Source organism: Corvus cornix, chromosome 3 (genome assembly GCF_000738735.6).
Source record: "Corvus cornix cornix isolate S_Up_H32 chromosome 3, ASM73873v5, whole genome shotgun sequence".
NCBI classification, from domain to species: Eukaryota; Metazoa; Chordata; class Aves; order Passeriformes; family Corvidae; genus Corvus; species Corvus cornix.
Window position 1 is genome coordinate 57,728,634 of NC_047056.1, and position 26,071 is coordinate 57,754,704.

At 35.7% G+C, this 26,071-nt stretch overlaps 1 protein-coding gene across 4 annotated transcripts in view; it reads left to right on the plus strand.

The window, feature by feature from the left end:
- Positions 1 to 26,071, plus strand: part of AHI1 (Abelson helper integration site 1) — a 91,288-nt gene that overhangs the window by 49,957 nt on the left and 15,260 nt on the right. For all 4 annotated transcript variants that reach the window (XM_039568988.1, XM_010401262.4, XM_039568987.1 and 1 more), the window contains 3 exons: positions 16,772 to 16,830; positions 22,234 to 22,299; positions 24,570 to 24,732. In XM_039568988.1, the coding sequence (XP_039424922.1) occupies positions 16,772 to 16,830; positions 22,234 to 22,299; positions 24,570 to 24,732 (288 nt within the window). The remainder of the gene's footprint in view (positions 1 to 16,771; positions 16,831 to 22,233; positions 22,300 to 24,569; positions 24,733 to 26,071) is intronic.

Genomic DNA, 26,071 nt, shown 5'->3' on the forward strand with positions numbered 1-26,071 from the left:
AAGAAAATCTCAAAAACAAAAAACATAACATTTTGGCAGGGTTGAGAACAATTAGAAATTTTCTCTCCATTAACACAACTGACAGTCAAAGGTGTTTTCCACCTATATAAAGGGAAAGCTTCAAAGCACTCTTTATTGCTCTAAAGGTATTAACAAAACTGGCTTCACATTTAAGTCCTCTGTTACATTTGATAGACTATTTAAAACTGCTTCTTTCAGTCTCAAGCAAACAGTGAAATAGATTTCTACATCAAAGATATCAGAAAAACTTATGCATCATTAAATGTTCTCAAAATACCATTTTTATTCTTGGAGGGTTTTTTTAAGAACCAGAAAAAGGAGGTACACCATGCAGCAAAATTCATATTGTGCAGACATGCTGCAGAAACACATCAAAAGTTGCAGTCTCATATGTATGTTAAATCATTGATTTTTTTTTTTCTCAGTATTTCATACTTTCTCCCCAACTCTGTAACATCTCTCCTTCAGTACTGCCACAGTCCTGGAGGAATTGGATGGTTTTGTTTGGGTTTTTGCCTTTCACATAATTTTGTGCCACTCAAGGAAGAATATCCGCCGAAAACTTGTTCAGTGTGGCCTTATTCTTTTCATGTCTTACTAAGAAACTCTTAGGGGAAAAAAGACTTACGCAAACTGTTATTGAAAATGTATTAAATGAACAATTGAATTCAGTTTGTTATTCTAATAACTTATTTTTTCTAATTTGAGAATAATCATTAACAAAATATTCCGAAGAGATACTAAAAAAGATGACAGAGTATATATTAATTGAAGTGTGCATGTATGTGTACTATATAGTCCAAGTATAACATGAAATACAGTATTTGTAGTATTTCTTGAAAGAACTGATTGAAAGACAGAAGATGACTAAAAGAAGCCATGTGGTACAGGTGGCAGCATTGGCATCTTCCTCGCACTACTGTGCTGAAAATACATAATTTTGACCTTGGAGGGGTACTACTTCTGTTTAGAGGGAGTGCCAGTGGGAGTGCCCCTTGGAGAAATCTGTTACTGGGATCCAGTCCATGCAGGCAAATTGAATGGCACACAGATCACTGAATGCATACTTTTTTCTTTTTAATCCTAGCATATTACTGTAAATATTATATTTTAACAAATCAAATTTTAACATAGGAGTGAAATATTTTCCTATTCAATTTTTAAGAGAAATATCTTGAGAGTGTGTAAAAGACTTCTTGCGAAGAATATAAATGTAAGAAAGGAACTCAATTTTTGTTTTGAAAGAATCTGGGTATAACTGTTCCCTGTTGAATTGTAATGTAAGCTGCCTCATTAGCTCACCCAGCAGCTTCGTTTAGATTTGCTGTGATGGTGAAAGCAATTAAGCCTGCAGGACTGCACAGATCAGAGCTATGGAAATGGTGTAGCAATTTGCCATAATGTCTAAGTCTCATTGAGAGTTTTCTTTTTATCCCCACATCTTCTTAAAATTGGGGCAGGAGCATATTATGGTGAAGAGAACCAAATACACACCTAAAAGTGGTTCACTATCCACACTATTAGTTGAAAGTGCTTTGAGTGTAGTACAAGCTGCTAGGAGGAATAGGTAATGATAGGAAACTAATTTTACTTTATTTTACTTAGGAAAAAACAAAAGGGAAGTAGATAATGTATAATAATTTCACAAAGTTTCTCAATTTCATTAGCATTGGTGAGTCTGCTGGCCTTTTTTTGTGTTATTGACTGAGCAAATAATGAAGTGGTATTATAAGGCCTGTGCAAAATGGCTGTAGTAGTCTGCGCTGGTTGCCTAATCTGTTTATCTTTTCCATTTATTCTTACTACTACAGAGGGAGAAAGGGGTAGTCCTAATGGCCTCATGTGATCAGCCAGTCCAGTGGGGGAAATATCTTTGATTAGCAGTCTGCTGCCCATTGTCTTTAAGTCTGAAACTGGATAGAAATGCAGAACACTTTTAGTATGTCCTGTGGAGGTGCTGCCAACATAGGAAGTGATACATGAGAGTAAGTGCTTGCAGAATGTTTAGCTTCCTGCAAGCTACAGTCTGCTGCTACTAGATTATGTCATGTGTTTGAAAAAGGGGAATGTGCATCAAGATGAAAGAAATATGTGCCTAATACTTGTCTAACTTCTCAGACATTTTTCTATGTTTTTATGCAGTTTGCTGTCTTCCTGCTCTGTCACATATCTGAAGAACTAATTCTGCCTGACACATTTTTCAGAAATTGAAACTTCAAAAAATTTTCAAAATAACTATTCTAATATTTTGAGGGGCATGGATTTTTTTTTTTTATGTGACCTTTTCATTTAATTATTCCAATGGGAAACTGATGCCAAAAAATTCAAAATTTTGCCTAGTGTTTTCTTTTACATTCCTAACTGTAGAAATGTTAGTTGCCTTCTGTTATTATAAAAAGTATCTTATTGCAACTTTGCAGAGTTCTCACATTTTCTGTAATTTGTAGGATGTAATTGCATTTAACTCTGCGGCTGGATCAAGTATGTATGTTTTCTTTCTTTTGGAAACTGAATTACATAAACATCCCCACCACCACTTGGTCTGGATAACAATAATGCAGAATACTAGCACTTTTTAAGTGAGTGAACTTGACTTATTTTAGTCCCTTGGTTTTTGAGTATATTATTCTGTTGTGGGATTTTTTCCTACTATTAACCAAAGATAAACATACCTTTACAGTCATTACAAACCTTTGTTTTAATTGAAGATTACTGCATAGTCACTGAGAATTTATTATAATGAATTAAGTTTTAGATCCAGTTAGTGGATTTTCTCTTTATTTTTCAAAAGATGGTAGGAGAACTCAGTAGAGAGAAATCATCAGCTCAACACCACAGATCAGCTCTCAGCAAGTGTCAGCTGATGTAACTACAATGATGTTTGCTAAAAGTATTTTTACCATAAGCAGAAGAGAATTAAGTCTAAAGTGCTTTTTATATATGTCTGTTAATTTGAATGGGAACTCCCCTGGGGAAAATGATCATTCATTTTAAGATATTCATATCTCTCACTTTGACTTAATGGAAATGTGTAAGGGAGAAGGGAGAAAGAAAAAATTTTTTGTTACTATTTGCTTATAATGCAATGGAAGAACTCAAAAATACAGCTTACAGATATTTTTCTCAAAGTTAGTTTCTTTTAAAACAATAGGAACATCTATCACAAGATGGTTTGGGGGGTTTTTTTATACCTCCTTCTTTTATAAGCTATTTGGTGATACCATTTACATTTTGAAGTGGCTGTGACTCAGTTTCTTCAGTGCAAACAGATTACAAAGGCTCACGATGTTCCAGCTTACAGCTGACTTCAGCAGTAAATAAAAATTACGAGTAACGGGACACACCTGTGCCTTCATCATGGCTTACAGGTAGCTCAGGCCATTCTGCAGAGGAAGGAACTTCCTCAGAACTCTGTGACCCTGCTGTGCTGCCCACATCACTGGACAATGTCAGAGTTCTGGCTCAAGGCACAAGTACAGGACCATGTTTTAAGGTAGAAGAGCTGAGTGTTTACACTTACAAAATGAATAGTAAAAATGATTTTTTAATTTGAAAACATAAGTTGTATAAATAGATTCATCTAACCACAAAAATGTTCCAACAGAATAGTAAAGACACAGAGACATAACCATTAACATTAATGACAATCTAGTTCTTCTGTTCTAAAAGGTTGCTTATCCAGTTTCTTCTATCTGATTGATAAAATGTTATAAACGTCAGAAGAGTTTGTATTTTCTAGTTAAACTTGCTAGAATTATTTATACTGAGATCAAAGATACACATGTTCCTTTATTATATGTTCTTTTTCATGTTTCTTCTAGGTAAGTTAATTAAAATATTTCTCTAAAAATTACACTAAATACAAAGCACAATAACAGCAATCTTTGAAGATTCCAAAAACTTTATCTAAAGAACACCATTTATATTTATTTGAAATTGGTGTATGTTAGGGTAATTACTGCTGAGCCTTCAGGCTAAAGGAAGTACTCTCAGCCAAATTATACAAGGGTGTGGATTAAATGAAGCATTACTCTCTGTTTGGCAGCAGTGGATATAGATTGCAAAATCAGGGTGTGACGTAGTACTGTGGAAAGTCTCTGCCAAAAGTGATTTGGCCTAAGTGTGCCCTTACTTTCTCAGTTCTGTGGATCCTAAAACAACTGAATCTAATTAATTCCTAAGTTGAGAGGTCCTGTTAGCTGTTTTCACTCTGAGCTTGTCTGTAATTTTGGTCTATTGAGCCATGAGACAACAACATGCTTAGTTGAAATTTCAGCTGGTCACAAAAGGGGAAACTCCTTCTGCCAAGGATTGTGCAGTAAAGTATCAGTTCCCTCCTCCATTAGATAGCTCAGGTCAGCAAGGATGCTGTCTGTGCAGCAATAAACATGAGTGAAAAAAATGAAGAAATTGATCCCTTCTTGTATTGCTCCAGTCCTTCTGCTCCTGTCATTTCCAGAGGAGCTGGGAGGACTATGCAAAAACCCCAGTAGCAGCCATGGTGCACAGGAGGGAGACACCCCTATCTCCCCAAGAGGAGACCAAAGTACTTTCATTTCATTGCTGGTTTTGACAAGTTAACAAAACCCAATACATTAAAAACTAAAAAAATCTATGTTTTAAACATATATTATCCATCCCATTTTGGTACACATGCATACTTTTTCAACTTTTTTAAAAAGCCTTTGCTAATTTTGTTGATAGATTTTTATGTGTGAAGCAACTAAACTTCCACGGGTTCATTAGACAACTTGTTACTGTTGTTGCTGAAGCACCAATTTCAGTGACAGCAAACTTCCCTGACATGATTCATTCTACTAATAGAATACCTTTAAAGTTAACTTCGGGTGTATGTGGTCTATATTATGCTCTGCAATAAGCAGTGGTAGTGATGCAGTTTGATCATTACAGTTTGATATGGATCATGTTGATTCTGTAGAAGCTAATGATAGAGGATGGTGGCTTGGGAAAGCATTAACAAAGCAGAAGGCAGGTACAGAGAAGTGAAGACTCTGTGGGTGTGTAACTCAGATGTTGCTGTTGTCACACAGTAGTGTGCTGTTGTATACAGAGGTGGCCTCAATGTGCTGCCTTGATGCAGATGAAATGAGAGCTTCACTGGGAGCCTGTCTGCTCATTGTTAGCTCACTTTCTTGCTTGCTGGAGGTTGTAAGGAACAGTGACTCATTGCTTGTTGGCCTCAAATGAAGTGCTAGAATTCTTTTAAAACTCTGCTTCTGAAAACTTGTATTTGGGTGTTCTCTGCAACCTGTGGCACTCAGTGAAGGAAGAGATTGCAGAGGTTCCTTTCTCATGTTTTCCAATTAGGGCTCAGTTTCTTCAGTTTTCACTTCCCCAGGCAAAGAAAAAAAATTCAAATGACAGACACGCAAATTTGAAAACCTTTTAGAGTCTCCCCTGCTCACTTGACCCCAGGCTTTGTTCTGGCTTGCTGGACAGTCCCTTTGCAGAAAGCTGTTACTCAACTGTGTGACACATAATATTTTACACTCTGTAGCTCATCTAAAGATTGATTCCAGCATCCCCTTATGATTCTAGATATCACATCCCCTTTTCCTATCCTGTCAATCTCTACTCCAGTTGTCTATATATGCTAGCTTCTGGTGCTATGGATTGGGGTTTTTTACAGATTAGCTGAAGGGTGTTGCAATGGCATATGTTGATACAGGTCTTTCTGGAATCTTTTCAGAGCCTGACTGGTCAAAGGAAGCAGACTGCTGCAGCTAATATGCCAAATAATAAAATACAGAAAATTGGAGCTTCCTTCAAAATATGCATCGAGCATCTTTTGCTGTGACAAATTGCCTAGTAGCAAAAGTGTGTTGAAAATTCATTCACCAAACTTCTGGTTGTCACTATGCACCTGCAGAGCATATTAAGATTCACTTTGTAAGGTGTATTTTCAGCTGAAGACCCTAAATTGGTTTCATTTTCCTACTCCCTGCATCTTTGAGTTTTCATTTATGGATAATCACATTTAAGCAGAGTTCACCTCTGTAGTAAAAAAGGATCGTCCTGTCCTTAAAGTGGGGGGGTTTTTTGTGACTCTCTCAATTCAGAGGAGGTGTCTGTGAGATGTCACCTCTTCTACTTGTTCAGGAGAATGTTGTAACAGAGCTAGTTGAAGAACTTATCCTGTGTTGATACTTTTCTCCTGTAAGGACTCCAAGCATGTTCTTGGAAATTTTCATTTTAGGAATAGTTCAAAACACAAGTTCTGAATATACATGTTGATTAATTAGTGGTAGCTTTTCACCTGTCATGTCCAGCAGTTCAATCTCATATAATATATGTTCTGCCCAATTATATTTGCTTCAGATTTGGCTGCTTCTGCATAAAAAACAGCAACAAGAGGAGAAGAAATATAATTGTTCTTCTGTTATGTGCAAAATTTGGAGTGTAGTGCCCACACGATGCACATCTATAATATACCACATCATGTGTACCTTGGTAACAGTACTTTATTGAAAATTTGTTTTCCTTCTTGTACAGAACATAAAGGAAACTTCCATCTTTTTTTGCTACTCACACATGTAAAGGATCTTCAGCAATTGAAATTGTGGTTTCAATTAAGGCTCTTCCTGCAAATCAGCTTCTCTTACCAAAACAAATAATTTTCAGAGTAAGTTCCAGGAATCACTCAAAGAGAACAAGGTGTGTCCAGGGTTGTCTGTATCACCAGTTCTTGAGTTAATAATTGGCACGTAAGCGTGTGCAAAAACCATCTAGGAAGTTTGAACTACTGAACATGGTTATTAAGACATATGCTTTGAGACTTCCAAACTTAAGAGTGTTACTAGACAATTTTCTGTTTTTCAGTTGTTTGGTCCTTTTGAAGAAACAGATGTTTGTAGCGGTTGTTGATGAAGTCAGTTTTAAAGAAACTCTGATATTATTTACAACGCATAATGTATAGAAATGGGTGGTTCCTTTCAGAGTAGGCTGTGGAGAACTTCTTGTCCTTGAATATTCAGACCTTAATCACTCTCCTCTTACTTATGATTATGAAAACTTAGCACTTGCTGCTTTTGTCTGGGTTTTGGGTTATTGGAGATGCTGTATGAGCTTAGTCAGTAGTGATTTTAGCTGCAACTGGTAGTCAAACCAGAGAGGATGGGTCATATAATGAAGCTTACATGTTAAAGTACTGCAGTTTTTAACAGTTTGGCACTACCTGTGTGATGATGTGAAAAAAGCTGGTATGGTATTGGATTAAGTGCTTAATCAAATTTATTTCATGATACTGTAAAAAATATTTAGTCAAATGATATTTCTTTTTTCAGTCGTTCAGAATTTAATTTTCATTAATATTTGTGTTTACATTTTTAAACTTGCTGTGCTAATAGTCTTGCTTGCAAAATTCCTGTACAAATAAGATACAAATTCACTGGATAGAACTGTTACTTTTACTTTCTGGCTTGCCACTGAGATAATGGAAAATCTTACTGTCTTCTAATCCCAGCTGCAGCATTTTGTGTTGTTGATTGAACCTTGGAGAGAATTCTGTTCTCTCCAGGATAATCCAGAGTTTTAGAAATGTGGTTTTAGCCCAAAGCTGGGCACAGCACCTCTTTATGAGCCTGCCTGTCTTAATTTGCCTTCTTTTACCTCTCCTCAGGAAATTTATCCCTGTGTAAATGAAAGGGAGTATTGCTTCCTAATTATGTTCATTGCAAACATTTTCCATGCTTATTTTTTTTCGCGTATTCCCCTCCTAAGACCTAAACATTCAAAAAATCCACTGCTATAAAAGCAGTAACAGGTTGGTGTTGCATTCTAGAGGACTTTGAAGACCTTTTAGATAAAGGAAACTGAAAAATCAACATCATTGAAATCTGTGCCCAGCTGGATATCCAATGTGTTGCTTTAATGTTGGACTTAATATTTCAGTATATTTTCTTCTGTAACAGATGATACCAATATTAGTCAGTGCTTTGTCATGTGTTATTTGCAAGGAAGTATATTCAGATTTTGTTACCAAAGTGGTTGCAGGCCATTATTATATTTCCCTATACAATTGGATACTAATTGGAAAGGGCTTAGTTATTCATACATGTTCTAAGCACTGATACATAGAAAAACTCTTTCTTAAAGTAGTTCATAAATTGTCTTGAAAATTCAGAAGTACGCATGTGGGAAAGCTCTCATGGGGTAGTTGGTTTCACCACAGACATATTTTCGTGAAATATCTGACCAGTCTAATTTCTGAACTAAAAAATGGAAAGTAAACTCGGGGGTGTATTTTAAAGACATGATCTTCTAATTCTGAATATACAGTAAGAAGTGTGTCTGTCATGAGCTTTTTTCCTTACTCTTTTGATTTGAGACCAAATTAAAAATCTTATATAATGGTTTCCTGATACAGTGTCTGCCAATGGTCCTGCATTTTTCAGGTTTGATAAGGTATGAATTGTTTGTCTGTTTCATGGAATTTTCTGGTAATAATTTGTCAAAATTACTATTCAGTACTGGCTGAAAGTGCTAATGTCATAGAAACATAGAAAAAGTAGTGGCTATTCTGGTCATGATAGAGACCTGAAATATCAAGCTGACTTATTTTTTCCAGCATATTGCAGATGATGTTGGTGATACTATTCTACCCTGAATGTAAATGTTAGGAAAATGCTACATAAGTTCTTCAAGCAGTTACAAGATTTAAAGTGTTTTTTTTTTTCTCCAGTCAAGATGTGGTGTGACATTGTGAGGCTTACTCGGTAATACAGAAATTCAATAGTTTATGCAGTAAGTGGTTGTTTTTACTTAACTGACAAGACTTTGCATTGCAAAAAATTGGTGATTTTAAAGAGTATTTGTGGTATTGCAAGCATATTTTCTTACATCTTTTCACTTGTGGAACGGCAGGCTAATTTGATGTAAGTAACTGGGAGTAACTAGCCATTGCTGAATTTCTGTTGTGGGAAGAACCATGCGAAGTAAATTACTTGGTTTTCCTTCCTTGCATAATTTTCATTCTTTGCCTTTTATCTGCAGTCAAATACATTTTTTTAAAGACATGAGTAGAGTCATGAGGTCATAAGACACTTCGAGAGTTGCAGATAAAGTCTATTTAACTGTATTACATAGGAATTACCTGTATTAATAAATAAAATTTAACTGTACTACATATTTTTAGAAAACAGATAATCATAAATCCTGCTTAAAACCTCAATTTCCTCTGATTCAGGGAGGGTAAGTTAAAGTAGAAGCAAAACTATTACTAAACTCAAAAGTGAAGGTTGCTACTTCAGTGTTGGGCATTTACAACTCCAAGGGACTGCAGTTTTTGTATTTCATGAAGTATTTTTTGATAGGGAACACCACAAACTACATGTAATAGAATACAAAATAAGTTTCTTTTCAATTTTACTTTACTTTTTTTGCTTTTAAATAGTCCAGGTGAGCTTAGCAAAACTAATAATGACTTTCTCAGGATATCTGCAGCACTAGAAGAAAAATAACTCTTAGTAATACAAAGAATGCATCATAGTCTGCATTTTCCTTACATCTTTTTTATCTGCTATCTAAAACTTGTAAATAATGCTGCCAATCTGATTTCAGAAAGCTGATGGTATCTATGCAGGCTTATTGATGTTTGCTATAGAATCACTTTCTGTTCTCTATGTTGTAGAAAGAAGCAACTGGATACTGTAACCTCTGCTCATTTTCAGTATCTACTGCCATTGTGATGTCATGTTAGAAGTTGTCGTAAATTAGCACATTCCTGATTAGCATGAATTCAATAAATGTTCTTTACTTCAAAAGAATGCTTGGGACACGTGCTACTACTTGCATTGTTTATATATGGTACTGTAGAAACTTAACATTTGCAAGAAAAATGTAAGATGATGGTTTGATAAGATTACTCAGAAATAATTAGGTGGGTGTGTAGGCTGCTAAATGTATTTGATTTTAATCTCTAATTAAAAAGTTGGATTTTTTAATTGTTTTTGTGATGCAATAGTTTTCACTTCATTGTGCTTTTTTTAAATAGGGGCCAAATTCAGCCTGTTCATTGTGCCTAAGTACAAAATATATGTTTTCAAATGAAACCCAAAGCCAGTATCTCTATAGTCCTCCTCCTGGAGGATTATTCTCAGAGCAAACACATGTATGTGTCCTTGTATACCTTGAACCAGGAATGAAAATGATGGCTAAACTTGAATGAGTATCTCTATGCATTCTTTTGGCTGATGAGAGATATAATTATGTTGTGGGATCTGGCACTGCCAGAAGCATAGTGTTTTCATGTTGGTGCTGTCTGATTCTGAGGTCTCTTACATGAGGATTGGAATTGGTGGATATTACAGCAAAGGTATCTCTCTGTGGATCTACAGGTGTGAATTTAAGCCTTGCTCTGTTCCACTGCTCCAGTGTTCATTTAACTCTGCTGCAAGGACAAACTACTTGGTCACTTGGGCTGTGGAATCAGAGACAACCAGATGCATTAGCTGGAGGGAACTGCATCACTTCTTGGAGAAGGAAGTTACTCTGTTAAAGCACACTAGACCACTTGTGTCTCTCACTTCAGGAAAACCATGACTTGCTCGTGGTTTGAGAACGGAGGGTTCTCCTAGCAGTTGCAGTTGGGGCATCCACTGGGAAGTTGCATGCTGTGTTAAAGAAGCTGCAGCACAATGTTTGGAGCTGCATGGTTCTGAATTGTGTAACTCCCTAGTTATTTTTCTAGATAACTCCTTTTAGTACCAGTGTTAAGTGAACAATTGGTTGAAAAGGCAAACATTACTTACTTTTTTATTGAAAGCTTATCCTGATGCACAGGCTTTTTCTATATGGTGTAGTATTTTGAATGGCAAACCAAGCCCAATCTATTGACATAATTTCCCAAGATTATTTTGTTAATTTACAAGTTTTTATTGCATTAATAGGGATGGAGAAGGGAAACAAAAATAAGCTATGCTTTTCCACCTATCAGCACAGCTGTTTCAGCTTAGCTTGGAGAGGGTAAGGTGGGGTGGATTTGAGGTTTTTTATGCTTTAGGATTTTTGTCATTGCCATCTAAATTAGTCTGCACTAACTGGCAGAGTGTTGTCTGGCAGCAGTAGAGCTGCCAGAGCTTTTCTGTCTCTCATTTTTCTGAAGTGTATATAGCATATAGACAGCTCTCATATCCAACTGGCAAAATAAATAATCAGAAATTTCTCTATATAACTTACAAAAAGTGAGACAGTAAACAGAGGGATTCTATTTGTCCTGTAGATTTTTGGGTTTAAGTGGATAGATTTAGGTTAATTGGAATCCCACTTAGAAAATGAGAATGACATTGAGGAGATAATGCAACCTTTTCCAGATGCTCTGATAGAAGCAAAAGGTGGGGAAAAGACAAGGAGAGTGCTAGTAATGGCATGGGCTGACACTGAGTAGACTTCTGTCAGTGCAGAATACCCTGCAAGAGTGTAATGGGTGTTTGTAGGAGACCTTTGCATTCAGTAATGTTGCCATCACAGCGCCTTCGTATGTACCCTTAAATACGGCATGTGAGAACTGTCTATTTTGAGCATATACATTTTAAGGGGTTTGCAAGATCACAGAATCACAGCATTGTTTAGGTTGGAAAAGGCCTCCAAGGTCGTTGAGCTCTAGCTTTACCAAGAGTCACCTTGTCAACTAGACCATGGCACTAAGTGTCATATCCAGTAGTTTCTTAAACACTTCCAGGGACGATGACTCCACCACCTCCCTGAGCAGCCCATTCCAATGCCTAACAACCCCTTCCATGGAGAAATTCTTCCTCGTGTCTAACCTGACCCTCCCCAATGCAGTTTGAGGCCATTTCCTCTTGTCCTGTCACCATGATACAGATTAAACTTCATTGAAATAGTTTTCAATACACTTTGGTCCTATCAATTCTCTTATTCAGTCTGGAATATCTTCAAAATCAAAGGTGCTAGACTAAGTTATGTAGAGCAGAATTGGAAGTGGGCTTTCTCCTACAGCAGTGGATATTTTGAAACATCTGCTTTGCTGGTGAAACAAAAAGATACGCTTGTGTTACGTAGGTGCATCCACTCCTTTCATTTTGTGTGAACTGTGTCTGAAAATGTTTGTGGTGGGTTCTAAATGTATTTGTGATCCTGTGTTTAAATAAAGGAAAACACGTTCTTACCCAATATATAAACAGTATTTTTATTTAATGAATTCTGCTTGATCTGTTAGAGCATAATTGGTTTGAGGATAAAGTCTTTGAGGGAAGATTAATATATATTTAGATCATTACAAAATTACCTTAATTCCCTTACATTATACATAGCTTGAAAAATGAAATTGCAGAAATAGCTGAAACCTTAAAACTTTCCTTTGAAACCTAAAGTAGAGATTATATTGCATTCTAAAAGATCCTTTGGTGACAAAGATCATACTTTTGACTTGGCGACTGTGCTGAAAACACGATTCCGTTTACTGGAAAAAGTTTTAAAGACGCAGATGAGTAGGGAGAGGAATGAGCTGATTGACACATACTCATCTCATATGTGACTTGACTTTTTTTCCAGTGTTTGTTATTTAATTGGGTGTATTTTAACTACACTGTGTTGCAAGAGCAACCATGATATAATTCATAAGAATTTCTGTAACAAGAAATAACATTTCCTAGAGGCATTGTTTATTTTCATGTCTTCCAGGATTTTTGTGGGTTTTGGGACATTAGCAATTAGTATAAACCTAAAGTAAAACTCCATTAAAAACAGAATAATGTGTAACTAGAGTAGGTAAGATTTTTTTTTTCTCTCTGCATGCTTTAGAGGTGTTTGTCACAGAAATGTCTGAATATTAACATTTTTCAGTTTCCTTAGATGTAAATTTGTCCTTTGTTCTGTGATTTTCTGAGAATTTTCCAGGATGAACTTTTGGATGATTTCATTAACTATAGATTCCATGTGACTGAAATCCTTAGAGATTTATTATGCTCAAATACCTTTAGTAATTAAAAAATAGATTTATCAAGAGCATTTCAGAAAGTGAGAAAAAATCTTCTTTCAAAAAGTTCATTAAAGCAAGAGTTCTGTAATGAATGCTATCTAAGCCTTTTTTAAAAGAGCATTTTTTCACAGAAGCATTTCACATTGTGTGGTTGTAGACAGTCCAGTAGGGTAATAGTGGAATTATGTGACTCCCTAGAAAGACTTCTTTCCCTGTTCTGCCTCTTATGCTTTTAGTTTAAAACAAATAAAATCACTAAAGATGCTGTTATTTGAAAGGAGGTGTTCTTAATTATTACAAGTACTATTCTGGGGCACTCTTGCTGTTACCATATCAATTTCTATATAAGTCAAGTCTGTTTGGAAGTGAACTCACCTACTTTGTGCATTTCAGTCCAACTATTTAAAATTTGATCACCTCACACTAATGTGTTTATCTAGAGCAGATGGCAGCTTTTCAGTGAAAGCATGCAATAAAACTGGGGACTTGGTAGTACAGACACATTTTGGACAAGTGCATGGCTTCTGTCTTCTCTTTAGTTGCAGTTATACTGGCAAAGAGTATATTAGCAGAAGTGACCAAGGGGAACTGTTTCAGTTCGCTGTTCAAATTGTACAGGAAACTACCACAGTTTCAGGCTCCTTTCAAGGTAGACAGATACATTGTTTTTCAAACCAGTTCTTTGGAAGTCATTTCCCTAAAGGTGGGCTCAGGACATAATTGTAACAATAGGATTATGTGGGCACTAAAGAAGAGCTCTCCTGCTGTTAAATTGTGTCAATGTGAAAATTCAGAGCATTTGAGGAGAAGCATTAGCATCTATCATCTTGAGATGCCTAACATTGCAGTTAGACGTTAACAGTAGTTCTCCTAGAAATAATATGTTCTTATGTAAAATTCCGTATAAAGGAAACTGCTGAAGAATCAATGTAGAGTAGTAGGAAATGCAATGATTCAAATGTTGATACTTTCGTAGAGATTAGCTTCTGAAGATGTATATTATTTGGAAGGTGAAGACAGCAGATGTGTTAAGAAAGAATATTGTTGGAGAGTTCACATAAAACATCTGCATCAATAAAAATGCTTTTCCATTTGTGATTCTGGAGTTTCCTTAAGAAAGGACAGTCTAGATTACCCTGGGTGTTGGGGGGGGGTGGTTTTGGGCTTGACCTTACAAGGGATTTAATGACCTTTCTATAAGCTCAGACTAAGTGAGAGTCCCAGCAGGTCACGGTGTCCTGTAAACTTAATTTTTAGATCAAGTGGCAATGTCCTTCGGGAATCTGGACCTCAGTTTCACTATGGTTGTTGAAAAGCGTGTACAGCCTGGATGAGAGAGAATCAAAGCAAGCACTGCTGAGGCTGTTAGTCACACCTGCTTGATGTCATTTACATGCTTCATCAAGCATGGAACCATATCAAGCCCATAGCTGTGTAACATTGCTTTAAAATTCTACTGCCTCATTTGGGGAAGAAGAGATGTATATTCCTTTGCTTGCTTGTTTTGTGAATGGGGAAGATTTGAGCAGGTTTTTTTTGTTGGTTTGGGTTTGTTTTGTTTCTTGGGGTTTTTTAATATGGCCATTTTGAATGTAGGGGCTACTAAAGGAATGCTTGATAACTAAAAACAAGATGACACTAAAGACTACTTTGGGGTAACCAATAGACATGTTCATGGAGTATTTGGACCCAGGTGTGCTGTGGTCTGTTTACACAAGCAAAGTAATAAGAATTTTCTGTTTGTTTTGTTTCTAGTCACGGAAAACATTGAGTCTGAACCAGTGCCAGCTTCTAGAATTCCATACAGCACTCCTTATATCTCTGAGTTACATATCTGTCTCTGTCCTATGCTTGCAGCGTAGCAGGTCTGCGCTGCCCTTTTTGAGGCTTAATTGGGAATATCAGTCTAACCATAAAGTTTTCTCCTGATAAGCAGCTGAATATAGAGGCTGCACAGGAGTACTCACATCCATAAACCTACAGTCCAGGAGCACTTGGAAGTAATGTGTGTTTTCCTTAGAAAAATAAGAAGGTCAATAATGGAAATGATAAAAATGCAGATTCGTGTTGTTTTTAATTAAAACTTGAATATTTATATACAAGCAATGTTTTTATCAAATATTTTATATATCTTTTATCTTAGTATGGGTTTGTGTAAAGTGGCACAACATTCCCATGCTCAAATTGGCCATCTTAAAAATAAAGTTTTTTATCATGCAGACGTTTTATTGATTTTCAGTTTGTTTGTTTTTTATTCCAAGACTTGATACAACATGTGTATGTGACAATACATCCATATGTACTATCATCTCTGTAGCATCTGGTTTTCTGGCTTTCTGAATATGTAGATAACAATATCAATAGGAGTAATATCCCCACTGACTTTTGGTTAGTACTGAACAAATGTTTTAGCAAATAGCTTATTTGAAAAAAGGTTGCCTTCAGGACTACTGTCTGCAAGGATGGATTGAATTCAGAAAATTGTTTGCATTCTCATCTCTTTCTTCTTCTTAAAAGAGGTGGGAAAAAGTAATAAAAGCAAATTAAGCCTTTCAAAATAAAGTATTTCAGAATTTATGCAAGATTTTTTGAAATTATTAAGATCAAAATGTTTTTAATTCATACATGAAGCTAAATAATCCATTATTGCATGTGTTTAGGACTTCTCACAAGTAGGAGATCAGTTGCATGCAGATTTGCAGGAGCATGGTTTAACTACAGTTATTTGAGCTTGCAGCTTTTATTCTAGTTAGAAATGTCTAAATATCTTAATGATTAAGCATTTATGAGTAAACTTCCTGTGAAAGTCAAAACCACTAGGCTTTAGAAAGTGTATTATAGATGGAGCTGTGCAAGTTTCCTTGTGGAGCTCTGCCAGTACATGGGAGTCTGAATCTGAAAAGTCCACTTTATTCAGGTACTGGACTCCTCAAAAGCAGGCTTTTGGTGTGGCAAATGAAAATGAGTTTTCAGAACTTATTTCTCTTTAAAAACAAAACTTGTTTCAAAGCTAGTGTCTCACAGAGAAATTCCAGTGAGCTTAACTCTGTGTTGCCTGGCATTTCTGTGCTTGAGAAACTGTTCTTCAATGATGCGGTAGCATTTTTCACTGTCATGTTCAACGATTTTCAGATTTTTTTGTGTCTTTTCTTTTTAAGATGTTTTCTTAAGTATACAGCTGAGGAGACCAATAACAAAAAGATAAATCCATAGATGATAAAAGGATTTTCCTAAGCTTAGTAGTTAACATAATAGTCTGAAAAGAAAAGAATTTACAAGTACTTGTTCAAGTGCGCTATGTAGAGAGTGAATAAAATAAACAGCAAGATGTGTTGTGATAGAAACTCTGATGATCAAAGGGAACTACTGAATAGGAATAGTTATTCTTTCAGATAAAATAAGGAAGTAATTCCTTTGTGAGTTTTTGTGATCATTTCTGTTGGAAAACTTTGTATGCATTACTTGGAAATTCAATGAAGAGAAAAGCAATACAGCCTAGATAATAGTGTCAGCTTTGAGCACGAGGTGGCATGTGGACATAGCTTGAGCTACTTCTCCAAATCATTTGAATGGAAATATTGGATTAGTTAACCTTGTGTCAGGTCTGTTAGTTAAATAAACCCTCCAACTGTTCCCGACTGAAGGATGCATAGTTGTGACTGAAAGATGCTGCTGCTTTTCATTAGAATTTTGTCAAACATACCCTGCTAACATAATGATTTTAAAATAAAATGGTTTATTCGATGGAAAAAGGATAACAAGCAGAAAATTCACAGCCTTTTCTTTTCACAGGGTGCTTCAGCCCAGTAGGAAATCCTCTTAGTCGAACACTATTGGGTAGACTACAGACGGTAAGGAATTCTCTCTTTGCATTTTTTTTAAATTGATGTTTAACTATAAAATGTCATTATTCACAAGTTCTCATTGTAGAGACGTGGGTTTTTTTATCCTGTCTTTATTCAAAAAAGAGGTATCTTCAAACCAATTGTCTACATGGCCAAATTAGTTTATGCTGTGACCAGCTGGTAGTAAGATCAGATATCTGCAAATCAAATCTTTATATTTTTTTCATGATTACTTTTACTTATTGTTTAGAAATAAATAAGATAAAATCACACTCCTGTGTTTTTTTATTTTTACTAAGAAAACAGGCATTGATAAGTAGCTGAGAGAAAAGCTAAGACAATACCTTGGAATTAAATTCTCTTTGCAGCACCATGTTTTCATTGTTTACTCATACTTGTAACAAGTGAAATCACAGCTATCCTCTGTTTACTTAATTGCTTATCTATTAAATATTGATTGTAAACTTCTACTAATTATATTTGTTCTTCTCTTTGTTTCTGGTTTCCTGATCACCATAAGTAAAATAAAAATCCAACAGAATCTGTAAATGCTATTAATTGCAACTATACATTTGATGAACCTGTATTAAACACAAAATGTGTGGAGAAACTAGTGAAGAAAGATCAAGTGGTGCTTCTGAATACTGAATGCATTTGTGTGTCTATGAAGCTGGGCCTGTTGTACTGGAGATGTTAATCCTCCTACACCCATGGACAGAATGCCATGGTTTAATATTCTGTTGTAACTGCACCTATTTTAAGTTTTGAGAGAAATGTTATAAATGGACATAAATTAACTTGGGTAATTTATAGCTGTTTCACAGTTAATTTGGGGTTTTGTTTGGACTGCTTTAGGATTTTTTGGACCTACCTTTTTTAACAGAATCTGTTAAGACAGTTGTGGAAAGCTTGTAAGGTACATAGGATTCACCAAGAAATTTTGAAAGCATGGTTTTACATTGCAGTTGTATTAGTTGCTAAATGATTCCTGTTTTCATGTTTTCAAATTTTTAGCCATCAATATGTAATTTTTTAGGGAAAAATATAAATTGTTCAACCAGTACTATAGTGTTCTCCACCACAGCAAACTTGATAAACATTTCCAGGATCAACTGTTTTGTGAAATGCTAGGTAGCAGCTAATTTAAAATAGTTTTTTCTGAGAGGGCTAAATTAAGGTTTTGAATATATTTGTTACTTCTTCTATTATAAATGCATTAATACATGTAAGTGCAGGTTAATTGAGCAATTAGTATCAAAACCTAGCATATTTAGAAATGGCAGAATAGTTGAAGAGGTTTTGAATCATTTCAGGAGTTGGAGTATTTCACATGCTTCTCAATTGATCTTTTTCCCTTTTTTCTTTTCTCTCCTTTTTTTTTTAAATCCTTGTAGGTTTTACTACAGCAGCTGTGTTTGCATTTCTGATTTCTATTTGTACATTTCAGGTTTCAATAAAGTGCAGCCTGGTGCAGTTTTGGTCCTTTCTTTGTCTAGACAAATTATAGATTCCCATGCTTATTGAATATTGCAGGACTGTAATCAAATCAGGATTGTAGTCATCTGAAGCCTAAGGAGCTGTACAGCGTCTCCACACAGATTAGTTATGACTGAAGAAGAGTGTATCATTCTTGCCAATTGATACTTTTAGCATAATTTTAATTTAGCTATTAATACTAATATTTGTACTTCTGTTTCTCATAGACTAAATTTGTAGTTAGGTGTCCCGAGCTAGCACCTGCATTGGACCAGAGGATGAGAACAGAATACAAAAGTGCTAACAGTATTGAGCTGCTTTCTTTTAAGCCTCATCTTATTTAGCATTTAATTTAAAACTTCACTTACTGGAATAAAGAGATTGCATAGCATTCTTAGGGGAGGAGACAATTAAGTAAATTTCTAACCCATGGGTTCCTAAGGAAAAAGGAAAACAATGGAGCAAAATCTCAGATTTATTCTGTAGAATTTTTAAAATGTTTTAAATATTACCTTTTAAGCCAACCAGGGGTTTTCAATTAAGCTCTGTGAGTTAATTTCTTACTTTTTCTCCTTAAAAGAAACCAAACCAAGAAACCACCATAAACCAAAAGCTGCAGCAAAACAAACCCCCGAAAGGTAATAGTCTCAGAATGTTGGCTATTACACAGTGAGGCACAGATTTGCTAGACAGACAAGAGAAGCTGTAACACACATTTCTTGTGTCTTTTCTGGGGTGTTTCCATATGTAATATTCCCAGTTTCTCTTCCATTCTGGCAGATAGCAGCTAGGGGAGGTGGAGTGGAGGGAAGCAGTGCTGCTGTCAAGGGTCCAGGAAATAGATGTTTGTCCTTCATGTCCCTGAGTCTGTCGCTAATGGGAAAAGGAGGGAGGGTGGCTTTGGCCCTGTGGGCATACACACTGGGGTTCACCTCGGTATGTGTAGTGTCTGCCTAAAATTAATCTTAGAAAAGCTTTTTTTCCAAGTGTTGTTATTAAGAGTTAATTAAAGTGGGACTTAATCTATATATTTATTCTGTTACAATGAAGAATATCTTTACATATAAGGAGGAAGCATATGAAACTAAATGAATCATTAGACTCTACATTTTCCAATATTTCCTTCTTTACATTTTGATATTGTAGTAATTGAAATATATTGGTTCAGTAGTAGAAAGGAAATGCTGAGATTTTTACAGAAAATGCAGCAATAAGATACATCTCTTGTTCTTACTCAGTGCTCCTTCTCCTAAGGGAATGAGTGCTATCTAATGGCCAAATCCTGTTGGCCACTATACATCTGCATCAAAAAAGCAAAACCTCCATTTGAGCAATCACAGAAACTGACCCATTAAAAAGAAGCTGTAAACATTTTAATTAGGGCTATTATCAGGAATCAATAAAACTTGACACAACAATGTATCAGGTTACTCTCACTTACAGTGTTCTCTTTTGTATCAGCGTCTTGAAACATTTTTGTTTGGTTTGAGCTAGAAATGTCAAGGGTACCTAAGTGGGTCAGTCATGGATAACCAGTGTGATACTCCATGGTCTAGAACTCTGCATCAACTGATGGATCTATTTATCTTCCACTGAGGATGTTCCTTAATGCTGAAAGCTCCTAAGAGCTTTGTTCAACCACAGTCAGTGTGACATGGCACACTTTTTCAGCAAGCATTTTGTTTCTGTTTCCCACAGATGGTCTGCCTCCCAAAAAGACCAACTCCTTGGAACATAGCTGTAGCCCCACATCTGTTTCAGTGCAAGAAAAGGATTAGCTAGTTTCCATCCTGCATGAAAAAAAGGACGCATTAATATTGTATTAAGAATTATGTATTCATACCATTTAGTATGTCTGTTGCTTTTTTGAAATCCTGAAAATATGCCTTAATCTTGTGACACAGCATTTAAAAAATTATGTTTCTGAGCCGAAAGGCTGGTAGTTTTTATTGTGTTTCTTGTGGTGTAACTGGTAGTTGACACTACTTGAAGAACGGCATGGCACACCAGAGGCAGCTCTGCTGCCTTGCAGTAGCTGTGTTTGTGGTAGGCAGCCGTGGCAATTGCCCTGCACAGCTGGAGGTAGATGTGTGTGCAGCCGGTGACATACTCAGAATACCTCTTTAAGAGGCACCTCTTTGGATTCTTGTTGCCTTAAAAGTTTAAGGCTGTGTCTGAGAACATTCAGCATAGTCTCAGGGTGACTCATAGATTTTAGCTTGTTATTTCCACACAGCTTGCTCTCTTCAAGCTGTTCTCAAGTGTTTGAGAGCCACATAAATACTTTATTAAAAAAAGAGAGAGACAGATTGAGACATAATAATGGGGCAATATGAGTACCTGAACTAGATACCTAAATAATACTGCTAATAATTCTGATGAATCATTTTTGAGCAACAGGAGGCACTCCCATCCCACAGGCTAAGCACATTGCCTGCACAGTTCTCTTAACCTTGAGAATGGAAAATGAGAATTAGCTGAAACCTGTACTGCAGTGCTGACTACCAATAGACCACTGAACAAGCTGTGTACTCTGAACTGCAGCTCCACCAGTCTTTGTTCAAAATTTGTTTATCAAATCAGGCAGTTACACTTTTTTTTTTCCTTCTGTGCATGTACATAATTATTCAGAACTCTTTAGGTGGTAGGCTTAGATATTTGGGTAGATGATAAAAAATGAGCGCAACTGTTCACTTTTGTACTGAGTTCATCTGTAATTGCTGTGTGTGTCTGTAACTACTGAGACAGTACCAAAACAATCTGGAGACTGGATGGAGTTCAGGACACTCAGTGATTTCTTTCCCATATGGGATAAGTTCAACTAAATTATTAAAACAACACTGAGGGCAAGAGTCCCTGTTTTCAAGAATGGCATTTATTCTACTGAGGATTTGCAAGGATTTTCTCTGTAATTTGTAATGATGTTCCTAGGACCACCATAATAAAAAAAAAAAACCAAACCAAACATTGAAAATAAAAAGAACAATACATTTTAGATATATTTTTTAAAAGCAGAAGTAAGATAAAGAAGTTCATGAAAAAGACAGATAAAGGAGTGGCTGTAAAATATGAAAAAGATGAAGTATGTTGGATTAAAATTTTCAAATTAAAAGAGTTATAACGCAGTATATCTGTTAGAGGTGGAAATGTTGACTTCACAAAGCACATGTTTGACTCTTCTAAAATATTTTAATTGCTGTGTAATATTTCTATTCTGTATGGTAGCATGTATCCTTTGATGCACACAAAATTGAGGGGAAACTGGTTTCCCTTTGTGAAGATAGACCATTGGAAAAAAAATAAGTAATACCAGCAAAGGACTTCCAGCTCTTCCTTTTTGTTTCCTAGTTTGTCGTTCCTCTGCTAATTTTAATAATTATTCTGAATCTTCTTTCAGTTTAAGCATTCTATTATTTTACAGAAATTAATTTTTTTTAAGGTGCAGGCTTATCCTGATTATTGCATTATATACCTATTATTCTTTTGAATTCATTGAAAGTCTGAAGAGCAAGTGGTAAGGATAGAACAATTAGAATCAAATGGAAAGTATTGGTTATTAAGACCAACCTGAAATTCTTCATTATATGGAAGTGGCATCTTTTGCATACTGGTTCAGAGGTAAAGTTCACTGCAACAACTTCTTAAATGTCTGCTGTAGTGTTTGCAATGCAAACAAGCTTGGACTGCATAGTCATTAGCCCAGTTGTGTCTTTAATGCAGTGTACATACTTGAAAAATTTAATATCTTCTTCTAAACATCTACCAGCCAATAGCCAATATTACTCAGTGTTGCTTAACATCACTTCTGCTTTTTCTTTTTTATAAAAAGCATTTTGTTGCAGATAATTCTTACTGCCTTACAGGAGAAATGAAAAACAATTGTAATTTAGCAAAATGTTTCATATTAAAATTTAAAATAATTTATTCTTCTAGAATTATGACAGCCTGACTGCGTTGGGAGTGGGAGGAGGAAACAGTTGTCCACCCGGGCAAGAGACAGTAAGTATTATGTAATTTTTTGCAATATGTTCTGTACCTGTTATGCTGTATCTGCTTTAGAAAGCGTGCCCTTTTTTTAGCATGATCCCAAGGACGTTATTTTTCCTACTGTAGATTTTGTAATTCTTACAAAGACGTTCATAACTGGATAACTACATTACTGCTGGGTTTATATCAATCTTGAAAAATAATTTCGTAAAATTTTGTTGAATACAGATTTTTTTATTTTTTGCCTGGACTTGGACCCAAATAGAACTTGACAAATTTTTGAGTGTCACACCAGAAGTAAGTCCACTGCTTTAGGTGTAATTGTGAGTGGTTTACATTCTTCTTTGGTTCTGAGGTGCATTTCCTATATCCTGTTATGGTCATTTTTCTGATCATATGTCAACAGAGAATATAGTGGCAATTTCAGCATTTTATTTAAATTGTCAGGCTTACTAAACCAGTTGTATTACAGGACACATTGGTATATTAATTTCTTATTTCAGAGAGGCAGACAGTGGAACTTGCTTAAATGTTTTGAACTATTTGCGGCAGTTTCCATGTGACTGAATTTTTGTAATTTTTTCAAGAAAACACAAAATTTGCACCAGAAGTGTCTTACAAAAGATACTGCAAAACAAAGTGGCTGTTGCTCTGCCTTTCATTGTTCTTCATGCTGCCAAGTAATTAATGTTGCATTCCTACATTCCTTTTTGGGTTTGGGGGTTTTTTACTGTAAGTGACCTCATGGTTTTCATGAACTTGTCGCTTAACTGAAGTGGGCACTGTTAGAGCACCTCTTACTGGACATGGCGCTCATTAGTGTGGTTTAGTTTGGTTCTGTTCTACAGTTCATATTTCTGTACTGCCAGCATCACCAGTAATTACTGTTAGCTTTCCTAATGCAGGGAGGAGAGTTATGATAAAGGACATTTCATTGTTTAGCTTCTTTATGTAAATTCAGGACTGCTGAATGCATATTTAGGTAAGTTTCCTGTCTACTGAAAACTGTGGTGATACTAATTCTTTGGTGCTGACCATCTCACAAATTGCCACGTAAAATTTACAGTGGTAGAATCGTTTCCATCTTTTCCCATTCATAACTGATTTAATCTGTTTAATTGGTGGCATGGAATTATGAAAATGCAAGTGACATTGGCTATATTTTTACACACACAACTCCCAGGTCATCTTGCTCAAAGCAGAAATACAAATATAAAAAGCACTGTGGAATTCAGCAGTCTGAAAATTTAAATGCATGCATGAGTAATAAAAAAGTAATGAGTAATAAATAACTTTGCTGGCTCCTTCAATTCTGTTAACCCTCCTATTGCTCCTAATGATCCCCATTTCTGACCTCCACTTAAAATTTTGTAGAGAAATATGAGGTGAAGATTGTAGGTAGGGAAGCAGCACTCTGTGTGTAAAATAGGTCATAATTTTGCTCTTCACTTGTGATGAGGGAAGTGAGCAATTCCCTTATTTTTTCAGTTTATTTGTTTTCCTTTCGTGCTTTTCTGCTCAGAGTTCACTAGGACAGATTTTTGTTCATAGGGCATAGGAGATAAATAAGAAATTGTACTTGATATTTTCATATTCAGGGTAGAAATCAGGCTTCTAGTAGTTTATTATATGCAGTATGCATAGTGCTGATGACTCTTAGTACTCTTGTTCATAAAAGTATAGCTGCACTGTGTTTCACTGTCAAATAAATTCATTACATGAAATGTAATATAAATGTATTTTTGCAGGAATTTATAAAATTGTACATCCAAATGCTTATTTCTGAGCAAAACAAAACAAAACAAGAAAAAATGGAATGATCAAAGCAAAAGTTTTCAATGTCTTTTTGTATTAAATTTTTCCTTGGTTAAAGCTGTCATACTGTTGAAGTATTTATTCAAACACATATGCTTCATGAGCACACAGAGAATGGGATCTGAAGGTGGTGTAACAGTTCTGAGAAAGTGACTGTATGAAGCTTTTTTTTTTTCCCTTTTGCTTCACAAGCAAATTGCTTATAAAACTAACAGCTGCTGTTTTGAAGCTAATCTTAGTGAATTCAATGTTCTTAACCATTTCTGCAATCCCACAGTCCTTTATCTTGCCTCTCCTGCTGCTTTCCCACCACCCCTGATCCCATTAGCAAAACTTGAGGCAGCCTCAGCTTTTACCAAAGTGGAGCTTTGGTTTCAGCTGCTTTTCTGCAAGAGGAAGTGAATGTTGCGCTTTTTTCTCTGTGGCATGGTTGTGATAAAGCTGTGGTGCTCTTATCTCTCTTTTAGGTAGTGGCTCTTTATGACTACACAGCGCATCGATCAGATGAGCTAACCATCCATCGCAGTGACATTATCCAAGTGTTATACAAAGATAATGATAACTGGTGGTTTGGCAGCCTAGCAAATGGACAGCAAGGCTATTTTCCAGCTAATTATGTGGCTGGTGAAAGTAAGTTTACTGCTGTCTTCCTGGTATACCGGTGTGGGTTTAACTGATGCTCCAAGATTTTACCATGCTGTTCTGCTTATTGTTCTGAAGATAGGAATTTATGTAGTACACACGTGGCATAATGATGACTTATTGTGGTGCAAAAATTGTGTAAAGTTAGCTAACCATTGCACTTGGTTAAACATTCCAGCTTATGGAATAAGTCAGCTTATTACTGACTTAATTATTTGTCAGCTGGATTGATCCCTTGTCTCTTCTAACACAGAGCCACCTAATTCAGGCCCAGCTTGGCAATGTTTTAGGACACATCAGAGCATTTCACAAACATCTTGGTTTTCTCTTAGGCAATTTCCATTAGATCTAGCTTTCGTACAGACTCTTAATTTTCCCCTGCTCTAATGGAAAATGTTCAGTTCCCAAATAACTGGATTTCAGTATGAAGTTTTAAAAGAATGGTAATGGTTAGATCTCACATCTGAGCATTGAACTTGCTACCAGGTTCTTTTCATTAAAACAGTTTTGATTAAACTGATTACAGACAAACCTAGATGAATCTGAACAAATAACATAGGAAGCAATCCTACTAAGTCCACTGCTATAAAGATGCTCAGTGTGCTGGCAGTTGTAAATATTCAGCTTGTGGACACAGCCTGTGGTTGCATAGTACAAGAAATTATTTGCTTTCCTAAACTATCAAACTATCAGTTATACTGGTATTTAGAAATCTTTTAACCCAAAATTTCTCAAGATGGTTTCCCCCATTTTTTAGTTCCTCCCTATGTCTTTAAAGTGAAATCTAGTATTTAAGCCTCTTTTCCTAAAAAACACTTGCAGATAACACCGTTCTCACTTGATGAAGTTAATTAGAATTACTATGCCCTTCCCTTTTGCCTTCTCCTTGTACATCCATTGCATTTTCCCCTGCCTTTCCTCCTTGCAATAAAACCCAGAGAGAAGTCTGTAGGAAGAGTCTTCAGTGAAGGCCTTAAAAAAAATGTTCTGAAAAACAAACAACAACAAAAAAGTAAACAAAATTTTTGAGGCAGTTGTCCAACTGTGAAATAAAATCTCTGGTATATAATTTGCTATTTCATTTTGTGATCATCCTATTATTGAATCAAAAGAAATGTGTATGATACATTTGTTACGTATCACCTGCTTGCTAACAGTATGGACTTTGTTCTTAGGTAAATGTTTGAATGCCTTTATACAATAATGAACATATAAATCACATTTAAATCTAAACTTACGAGTATAAATAAAGGTTTATGGGAGAATTTTCATAAATTCTCGTACAACAGTTGCCTTCAAACATTTTTCACCTGTTTTCGTTCACATC